The sequence below is a fragment of the Scylla paramamosain genome, chromosome 22 (genome assembly GCF_035594125.1).
Source record: "Scylla paramamosain isolate STU-SP2022 chromosome 22, ASM3559412v1, whole genome shotgun sequence".
Taxonomy (NCBI): Eukaryota; Metazoa; Arthropoda; class Malacostraca; order Decapoda; family Portunidae; genus Scylla; species Scylla paramamosain.
Genome location: NC_087172.1, coordinates 20,654,240 through 20,664,929, shown reverse-complemented (window position 1 = coordinate 20,664,929; position 10,690 = coordinate 20,654,240). Strand labels below are relative to the sequence as shown.

At 39.5% G+C, this 10,690-nt stretch overlaps 1 protein-coding gene across 2 annotated transcripts in view; it reads right to left on the bottom strand.

Annotated features, from left to right (window-relative positions):
* LOC135111771 (neuroendocrine convertase 1-like) overlaps positions 1-7,251 on the bottom strand; it is a 23,424-nt gene extending 16,173 nt beyond the window's left edge. Inside the window, exons 1-4 of one of the 2 annotated variants that reach the window (XM_064025479.1) lie at positions 6,874-7,251; positions 4,409-4,605; positions 3,426-3,530; positions 3,019-3,252 (exon numbers count right to left, since the gene is read on the bottom strand). In XM_064025479.1, the coding sequence (XP_063881549.1) occupies positions 3,019-3,252; positions 3,426-3,530; positions 4,409-4,605; positions 6,874-7,063 (726 nt within the window). In that variant the 5' untranslated portion in view covers positions 7,064-7,251. Of the gene's footprint in view, positions 1-3,018; positions 3,253-3,425; positions 3,531-4,408; positions 4,606-6,858 lie in introns of both variants that reach the window. The other variant, XM_064025478.1, reaches the window with a different exon arrangement.
* Positions 7,252-10,690: the final 3,439 nt, after the last annotated feature.

The window sequence follows — 10,690 nt, the reverse complement described above, 5'->3', positions numbered from 1 at the left end:
GTTTTCTGTGTGTCCATGCAAATAATTTCTTACAGTGCTTTGAAATGCAAGGTCAACTATACATAAACGTGAAAAGATGAAGGGGTGTACGTATTTTTATAAGGTAGTTTTCGAGGCAGAACCAATTCACCTATGTGAAATCAACATAGGAACACAAACCAGGGTTGGAGAAACCCATGTTTAAGAAAAAACTGTTTTATTTTTGAGAAGGGGATTTTGTTAGTTTTTTTTTGTTTCTTTAGGTTTTATTGTTTTTTGGAGGGTTTTATTTATTTTTTGTTTATTCCTTATATTTATATGTAAATCATTTTAAATAAGCAATTAAAAAGTAATCTAGAGAAAAACAAAAGGTTTGATTTTTTTTTTTTTTCCATGTAAGAGGGGCACCGGCCAAGAGCAACAATAATATACTTAAAAAAGAAAAAAAAGAGCCCACTGAGTTGCCGGTCCTCGAACAGTCAAAAGCGGTCGTCAGAAATTAAAAGATAAGTGTGTTGAAACCTCCCTCTTGAGAGAGTTCAAGTCAAAGGAAGGAGGAAATACAAAAGTAGGAAGGGAGTTCCAGTTTACCACAGAAAGGGATGAATGATTAAGAATATTGGTTAACTCTTGCATTAGAGAAGTGGACAGAATAGGGATGAAAGAAAGAAGAAAGTGTGTAGCGAGGCCGCGGGAGGAGGAGAGGTATGCAGTTAGCAAGTTCAGAAGAGCAGTTAACATGAAAATAGCGGTAGAAGATAGCAAGAGATGTAACATTGCGGAGATGAGAAAGAAACTAAAGATAGTCAGTAAGAACAGAGGACCTGATAAGATGACAAGCTTTTGATTTCACCCTGACTAGAAGAGTGAAGTGAGTAGAACCCCCCTTCCCCTAAATGTGAAACACACTCCATACATGAACAGATAAGGCCCCTGTACAGATTTATCAGTTGGGGGGGGAGAAATACTGGCAGAGGCGACTCAGTACGACTAACTTCATAGAAGCTGTTTTAGCTAGAGATGAGATGTAAAGTTTCCAGTTTAGATTATAAGTAAAGGACGGACAAAGGATGTTCAGTGTAGAAAAGGGGAACAATTTAGTGTCACTGAAGAAGAGGGGATAGTTGTCTGGAAGGTTGTGTAGAGCTGATAGATGGAGGAACTGAGTTTTTTTGAGGCACTGAACAATACTAAGTTTCCTCTGCCAATTAGAAATTTTAGAGAGATCAGAAGTCAGGCGTTCTGTGGCTTCCCTGCAAGAACTGTTTACTTCCTGAAGGGTTGGACGTCTACGAAAAGACGTGGAAAAGTGCAAGGTGGTATCATCAGCGTAGGAGTGGATAGGACAAGAAGTTTGGTTTAGAAGATCATAGATGAATAATAGGAAGAGAGTGGGTGACAGGACAGAACCATGATGAACACCACTGTTAATAGATTTAGAAGAAGAACATTGACCGTCTCCCACAGTAGGAATAAAAATATCAGAAAGGAAACTTGAGCTGAAGTTAAAGAGAGAAGGATAGAAGCCGTAGGAGGGTAGTTTGGAAATCAAAGCTTTGTGCCAGATTTTTTTAAAAGCTTTTGATATGCTTTTCATAGATGTTTAAGCAACAGGACGATAGTTTGATAGATTAGAACGGTCACCCTTTATAGGAACGGGTTCAATTTAGTCAAACTTTTAGTAAGAAGGAAAGGTAGATGTTGATAGACAGAATTGGAAGAGTCTGACTAGGCAAGGTGCAAGCACGGAGGCACAGTTTCGGAGAACAATAGGAGGGACCCCATCAGGCCCATAGGAGTGGATAGGACAAGAAGTTTGGTTTAGAAGATCATTCATAAATAATAGAAAGAGACTGGGTGACAGAACAGAACCATGAGAAGCACCACTGTTAGGTTTAGGCCAGTAAGGGCATGGAAAACATCACTGCGAAGGATCTTAATGGATAGCATGAAATAGTCAAAGGATGAAGGAGAGGGAGGAACAAACCCTGAATCATCCAAGGTAGAGTTTTTAGCAAAGATTTGAGCGAAGAGCTCAGCTTTAGAAATAGATGAGATGGCAATGTTGCCATCAAGTTGAAATAAAGGAGGGAAAGATGAGGAAGTAAAGTTATTGGAGATGTTTTGGCTAGGTGCCAGAAGTCAAAGGGGGAGTTAGATCTTGAAAGATTTTGACACTTTCTATTAATGAAAAACAGACACTTGTTTAGGTCATGGTGATACAGGTTGGTCCGGTTGGACAAAGTCTGAGTTAACTTGCACTGTATAGGAAATGAACGGGCCAAGGTTGACTACTTTTGCATTTTTTATGTACATGTACATATATAGACCTTATTCATCAATATGATATAGAACTAGATTTTTATATGTCTTTTTTTTTACCAAAAAAAACTACTTAGGCTGTTTTTTTTTTTTTTTTTCTTTCTTTTTCGAGTGTTTTTTTTTTTTTTTTTTTATCGCCAGCCCTGACACAAACCCAGCAAATCATTGAATGGTAAGGACAACTGCAGGAGTGAGAAGGTGAAGGGGTGTACAAATTTTCATAAGGAAATTTTCGAAGCAGGAACAATTGCCCCGTGTGAAGTTAACATATGTAGGAATGCAAACTCAGCACATGTTTTTTTTTTTTTTTTTTTAGTGTTTTGAATTGTAAGAAGTAAGGACACCTAGAGAAGTGAAAGAGTTAAGGTATATAATAATTTTCGTAAGAATTTTCGAGGTAGGAATAATTCATCTATGTGAAATCTAACAAGGGAACACAAACCCAGCAATTAATTTCTTAGGTAAAGAGTTTTGAGTCATAAGACGACTATACCAGTGAATGGGTTAAGAAATGTACTAATTTTCATAAGTAATTTTTGCGATAGGAATAATTGATCTATGTGGAGTCTAACAGGGGACACGAACCCAGCACATCATTTCTTACGGTGCTTTGAATTGTGTGGATTAAGGTGTGTACTAATTTTCATATGGAATTTTCGAGGCATGAACAATTGACCTGTGTGAAATTAACATATGAACACAATGCCCAACACTCACCAGGTACCACTGATGACTCCAGATTTCATCATTAAACATACGCTCCATTCTCAAGGCGGCCTCCATTCTGCTCTGCGTCATCTTCTTCCTCTTCTTCCAGTACTTCCCTCCGTACCTCTTACTTCTCGACTTCTTCTCCTGCTCCTCCCACGCCGCCTCTTCCTTCTCGAAAGGGCGTGCAGGGGCGTGTCTCTTCGTCCTTTCCTTCGCAAATTGTTGCTCCGCCCACAGCACCTGATAAAAATAAGTGAGGGCGTGAGTAATGATCTGTGGGCGTGTGTGGTGGTCTGTGGGCGTGTGTGGTGGTCTGTGGTTGTGTGTGGTAGTCTATGGGCGTGTGTGGTGGTCTGTGGGTGTGTATGGTGGTCTATGGCGTGTGTGGTGGGCTGTGGGCGTGGGCTGCGTACCTTGGTGTGGGCGTTGAGGTGGCGTGTGAGGTCATGAGCGGCTCTCTTGCGGGTGGGGGGATGATCCTTCTTCAAAAGGCGATACACGTCCTGCAGCCCGCCCACCTGCAGAAGAGGAGCGGTTGGACAAACACACACACACACACACACACACACACACACACACACACACACACACACACACACACACACACACACACACACACACACACACACACACACACACACACACACACACGCACACAGACACCAGCAATCAGTGAACTAGAGAGGTTGGTACACACACACACACACACACACACACACACACACACACACACACACACACACACACACACACTAATGAGGTAGATCATGTGAGCAAACAATCGCCTCATCACTGATCTTTTCCCCTTCCTCCTTCATCATTCCTCCCTTCTCTTCTCCTTCTATTCCTCCTCTTCTACCCACGCACTTCCTTTTTCACCATCATCCTTCATCTCTTCTCTAACTCATCTTCTCTCACGTATCATTCCTTTCCCTCTTTTCCTCCTCCTCCTCCTCCTCCTCCTCCTCCTCCTCCTCCTCCTCCTCTTGTTCCTTTTTCCTTCATCCTCCTTAAAGAATTTAACTGGGAGAATCTTTTGGACATTAATCACTGTTTTTAATAATCACATTTTACAAGTTCACTTTTAAGTATACTATTTTTTTTTTTTCTCTCTTTTTGCTTGCCTTTGATTTCTTTGTTTACTTAGTTGGTTAGCTGGTTAGTTGGCTATGTTTTTTTCATAGTTAGTTTGAAAGTCAGATAGTCAGTGGATGAGTAAGTGAGCGAGTGAATTAATTAGTTAGTTAGTAAGTATTTTGTTAGTAATTAGTTATTTAGTTAAGATTATAGCAATGTGCAAGATTTTTTATGACAATTAACGAAGAATTTTAGTCTGTCTCACCTCTCAAAACCATCTACCCTGCACACACACACACACACACACACACACACACACCTGGCCCAGAAAATGGTATCCCAGGTCCTTGGCCACGGCGGCTGCCAGGCGTGGGCCGCCCGTCAGGTGCACCACCCACTCGTTGAGGTACAGCGGGGCCGTCTCGTCCCCGGGATGGCCATGGCTGTCTGCTCCTCGGGCCGCACTCACTCCCTCTTGTAGCTCCTCCTCCGGGATGACCAGATGACGGCGCCGCTCTGTGTGGACGAGAATGATTAGTGACACCCCTTGACTGCTTGTACGACCATATTCTGAAACACCTCTGGCCACACCTTCACTACTTTCGAGTTACACGGATTTTCAAAGGCGTTTTTTTTTTTTTTATATGGTTGTGGTGGCAAACTAACAAGATTTCTACATTATTAACAGAGGAAACACTCTTGAGAAACCGGTTAGTCATCTTTGTGACCGTCGGAAACTGTCGTAGTGAGAGACCAAACCATTTCAGAATACGGACCTCTCTCTCTCTTTCTCTTTCTCTCTGTGAACCATATTCTGAAACACTTTTGGACACACCTCCACTACTTTCAAAAGAGTCTACGGGTTTTTAAGGGTGTTTTTATGGTTCTAGTGGCTGATTAACAAAAGTTTTACACTACAAACAGATGAAGCACTATTGGGAACCTGGCTAATCATCTCTGTAACCTTGAATATACTTGTAGTGAGAGAGCAAATGGTTTCAGAACACGGGCCATGGTATTACACTTGTTAAACCTAGACAATATTAATATGCAGTAACTATAACTACAGCCACTGGAAGGTCTTTAAATACACGCTTACTCCTTTTTCTGTCAGTGGTGGGTTACAAAATAATTCTCTAGACTTGCATCATAACGCTATATTTAGCTGATGGAGAGCCTCGAGCAGTGGAAGGGTTAAATGACTGCGTGGAAGGGTGAGGTACAGCAATGTTTTCCAGACTTTTTTTAAGTTCATACACTCTTCCGGGAGCTTTTCAGAAATTCATGTACCCGGATGTTTAAATCAGTTAATAAAAACTACTAATGTTTCACGTTCTTCTCTAGTTTTAGGACTGAAAATTTATAACTAAAAGTTTTAGGTCTCTATTTTAAACACAGAAAATAGCCACTCAGTCCTAAATCATTGTTATAAAGGTGTTAGATATATAATAAAACAAAATGCCATACATCAAACCTGTAAGGCACAAGTTGCGTCGAAGTGTAATATGCGTAAATAAATAAATGGTTCAATCTCTGTTTAAATTATTTTCGTGCATGAAAATTTTCTTCCTAAAACGTCTTTTTGTAATGTGCTTTCTTATACACACCTGGCCACGTCATGAATACGCAGAACAGTGTGTGTGTGTGTGTGTGTGTGTGTGTGTGTGTGTGTGTGTGTGTGTGTGTGTGTGTGTGTGTGTGTGTGTGTGTGTGTGTGTGTGTGTGTGTGTGTGTGTGTTTAATGGAGGATAAACACTTTTCGTCAAAATAGCTTAGTTTTCAGTTTAGTTATTTATTTAATGTTTATTTTTTAACGAATTTCTTAAACTAGGTTAGAGTATCCCAGTAGTACGTCAACCTGTGTGGCATTTCAGGGACTCAGCAACTCCTTTATCAATCGCTCGCACGTCTACGTATTATGGACTTCGACACGCAGAGAGCAGTATTGATTTGACAGACAGTACATTTGAGTCGCCGAAACACTGTGATCATATTCATTGAAACAAAAAATACGTAAAACTACCCGTAACTCATTCAGGCATCCGGTATAATGTCGATAGAGTAATGACACATCTTTAACCGTTTAACTCTTAATGTCCGTAATTCACTCATGCATTCTCGTATTCCTAACTTCATAACGTAAACAGAGTTCTGACACACCCTTAACTGTTTAACTCTCCAACTGTGTATGAGAGTAGTGTTTGTTATTTCTGTCGAGTAATACATGAATCTACTAAGAATCCATGCAGTCAAGGGGTGCATTACAAGCGAACATAATAATATCATAAAAATAACATGATACAGACCTATGACCCATATTCTTAAACATCTCAGCGCGTTATGAGGACCACAATTAACAAGTTTTAGAGGAAGATGAATAAAGTTTTCGGCGTTATTTTCATTATTCTAGTGATAGTTGGACAAAAACTCCACACCATCAGCTGGAAAAACACACGCCTGAGGAGACTAATCATGTGTGGCCTTGGTAAACAATCACAATGGGACCCCAACGTACGTATTCTGAAACGCTTCGCTCTATCATCAAGACTATTTTTTTTAAGGCCACAAGATTGTTTCCTCTTTTAATAATATAGAAATTTTGTTGATGATATTATGCCACTAGAACCATAAAAAAAAAAAAAAACACCCTTAATAACCCTTGTACGTAGCTTCAACTAAAGCCTTTTTAAAGTAGTGGAGGTGGGAGCAGAGATGTTTCAGAATATTGTCCCAGAGCGTTTAAGAATACGGGTGCAAACTGCTCCTTGCCTGCCTGTGTACTACCCAGACCAGAGGAAGTCGACGCGTCCTTCTGCCTCTGCTGCTCGGGGTCAACACCATGGGCGAAGATCTCCCTGAGCTCCTCTCGCACCTCTCTGTACCCCTCCACTAGATCCTCGTCCTTGCCGTTAATATTTTGGCAAGTCCCGGTCACAAGGCAGAGAGCCAGCAGGAGCAGGGCGAGACGACCCATGGCACTGCGGCTCACTCACTCTGGTGCCTCACACATGTGTCCACTCCGAGTGCCGTTCTTGCGCGTACCCCTCGCGCTGCTCTCTGGGGATGAATGACCAGGTTCCCGCTGCTAAATTACGCTCTGACGCCCGATGCACCGTGGAAGGGAGTAAAACAGTACGTAGCTAAATGCGCAGGCGAGTGTTGGCCTCGGAATAAGAGAAATTAGTGCTGATATTCGTTAGCAGTGGATGTACACGGCAACCCAGTCAGGTAATTAGACACTAGCACAGGTGTACTGCCTTGGACCTTCACCTGAATCGAGTTAAATAAAGAGCGAAGTATTTATACAGTCTAATGGTGTGTGGGTGGCAGAGTCTCACACCCAGTGAAGGACATCCTGTGATGTATATGTTATTTCTATTTTTTTTTTTCTTCTTCTTCTTCTTCAGGGACTGGCACCTCAGTGGACTTTCTTTTTTTTTTTTTTTTCCTTGGCCAGTACCCCGCTCTTCTTGGTCACAGGGAATTTTACCTACACACATATTATTTGTTTCCCTATCATTACTGTACAATGACTTTGCTTACGTTTTTACTTATTTCCTTTTTCTTTTATTTTTATTCCAATTCCCTGTAAGTTATAACTATATCCACCTGTGTACATTCATTAATGTTATTTTCCCTCCTTTCATTCTCGCACATTTGTATTAAATTTCATGTTATTACACTTGCGTCTTCAATATCTGTGTGTGTGTGTGTGTGTGTGTGTGTGTGTGTGTGTGTGTGTGTGTGTGTGTGTGTGTTTATACAACTGTCCTTCCCTCATGTTATATTATGTACTGCGGTATTTCTTTGCAATCTTCCTCCACATTTCTCTAGCCATATTCAGAAACACCTCTGCACCACACCACTGTATTCAAAAGGCTTTTTAAGGGTAGTTTTTATGGTACTAATGATAAATTAACAATATTTCTACATTATTAACAGGCGAAGCACTCTTGCAAACCTAGCTTATCATCTCCGTGGCCTTTAAAAACAGTCGTGGTGAGAAAGCAGATGGTTTCACAATACGGCCCCTGATTAACACGAACAAAGAGAGTGTGAGTGCAGCATAACAGCTTAGCTACTCCACATTTCAGACCTTTCGTTGATCGATTACAGAACAAATGAGTGACTCAGTAGATGAATGAATAAGCTAACCATAAAACTCTAGCAAAATTTACTGCAGATCTATTAAGGTCCGTATTCTGAAACGCTTTGTTTTCTAACAACCTTACCCATTAAAGGCCACAGGGATGATTAGCCTCGAAAGTGTTTCTCCTGTTAATAATGTAAAATCTTGTTAATCTGTTACTAGAACGGTAAAAAAAACACTCTCAAAAACCCGTGTCACTTCAAATAGAGCATTTTGAATGTAGTGGAGATGCGGTGCAGAAATGTTTCAGAATATACTCGGAAATTTGAAACCGAAGACGTCGTTCCACTCGCTCTCATTGTGCCTTCTGTTTTAACTCACTCTTAAATCCACGTGATTATTTTTTTTAAAGGACTCTGGCCAAGCCCTACAAAAAGGAAGAAAAAGACCCACTGTGTCAGTCCCCAAAGAATAGAGCCAAAAGAATCTACTGACAGTTTTCTTACAACGTAGACCTGACAAGTGACAGATTTTCAACGTTTTCATTGCGATAAGCGAGAATTCGCAGCACTAAGAACAATATATGAAATCTTTATTACTCCTACAAGAAAGAAGAGGTAAAAAAAAAAGAAAAAGAATACATATTGCATTTTCCAGTCTGTATAACGCTAGGAGGTGGGCGCAAAACAAGAAGAATTGTCTCAGAGTGGTTAGTGACTGAGGAAAGATGCGCCGAATAGCAATGAAAGGAATAAGGCAAAAAATGCATCCAAGGATTTTATCACTAAGAGAAAGCTCCAAGCACTGGTGAATGCAGGCTGTTCCTGGTCCTGTGGCCAACCTTATTAATATCATAGAGGAGGTGAATACAGGCTGTTCCTCGTCTCCTGGCCAGCCTGAGACCCGTATTCTGAAACCTTCTGCTCTCTCACAACGGCTAATTTCAACGGTCACAGAGCCACAGAGATCAGCATGGTTCTCGATGGTGTTTCTCATGTCAAGATAGTAGAAAGCTTGTTAATCTGTCACTAGAACCAAAAAACACACTTAAAAACCTGTGCCACTTCAACTGGAGCCTTTTGAAGTAGTGTAGGTGCGGCGCAGAAGTGTTTCAGAATATGGTCGGAAATCACTCGCTTCCACTCTTTTCTGTTTTAATTCAGTCTTTGTATTTTCATCATATTTTTTCATCATCATTTTTCTTGCAAATTATGAAATTTTTAAAAAGAAACACCATGTAATATTTCTTTCTTTTTATCTTCCTTTTTTTTTTTTTTTTTTTTTTATTAAAAGTAAGAGGCTCACTCTCTTAGTGGAGAAACTAAGGTTATGTTATCACCCCCCTTTCTCTCTCTCTCTCTCTCTCTCTCTCTCTCTCTCTCTCTCTCTCTCTCTCTCTCTCTCTCTCTCTCTCTCTCTCTCTCTCTCTCTCTCTCTCTCTTTCTCTCTTTCCATTTTTTTTTTTTGTCACCTATCCTTCACTAATGAAAAGAGCATAAACTCTATACGTAAGAATGACGCGAGTGTGTGGGTGTGTAGGTGTAGATACTCGTATACGTCACGTGTCTCGCTATTGACTAAGGTGTATCTCCAGGTGTGTGTGTGTGTGTGTGTGTGTGTGTGTGTGTGTGTGTGTGTGTGTGTGTGTGTGTGTGGGTGTGTAGGTGTAGATATACGTCACGTGTCTCGCTATTGACGAAGGTGTATCTCCAGGTGTGTGTGTGTGTGTGTGTGTGTGTGTGTGTGTGTGTGTGAAATATATAAAGATGTACTGGATAAAAATATCTATTTATCTATCTGTCTATCTTTTTATCTATTTATCTATCTATCTATTTATTTATATTGTTTGTTTACTTTCAATTATTTTCACACTATTTTCATGTTGTTTTGTATTTCATGTTCTTTGCTTATAATTTTTCTAGAATAAAATTTATTTCTACATATTTGTATTCTGTTCTGTTTTTGTACTTGGTAATTGAATGATCTCATTAACAAAGCTTCTTCGTAATGTAATGTGTATTCTTGCTCATTTTTACTTATACATTATTTTTGTTTTTGCTTGATAACTTTTCCTTAATTTGTTTATTTATCATTCGTCAGTAATATGCATTTTATTTCCACTTTTTGCAGTACTTTCTTATTTATTTATAAGGTTAACTTTATGCCCATTTATTTATTACTCGTTCGTATTTTAAAGTTTGATAGGCATTTCAATAAATATGTTATTCAATTACTCTGTATTATTGCATCAACAATAATATGAAACTACTTTTAAATCTTATTTATTTATTTATTTATTTTGTTTATTTCCTTTTATTCTTCTATTATTTATTCTTTTTATTTTTATTTATTTATTTATTTATTTATTTACTTATTTTTTTACTGAATCGTCTTGATTTTCTGTCCAATAGTTTTCCCTGTTCTTATTGAATGTCCTGATTGAAAAGATCAAAGAGTAAGATTCAAATACGTTAATTCCCACAACGGGAGTAACTCCTGCTGGGTGGTTCT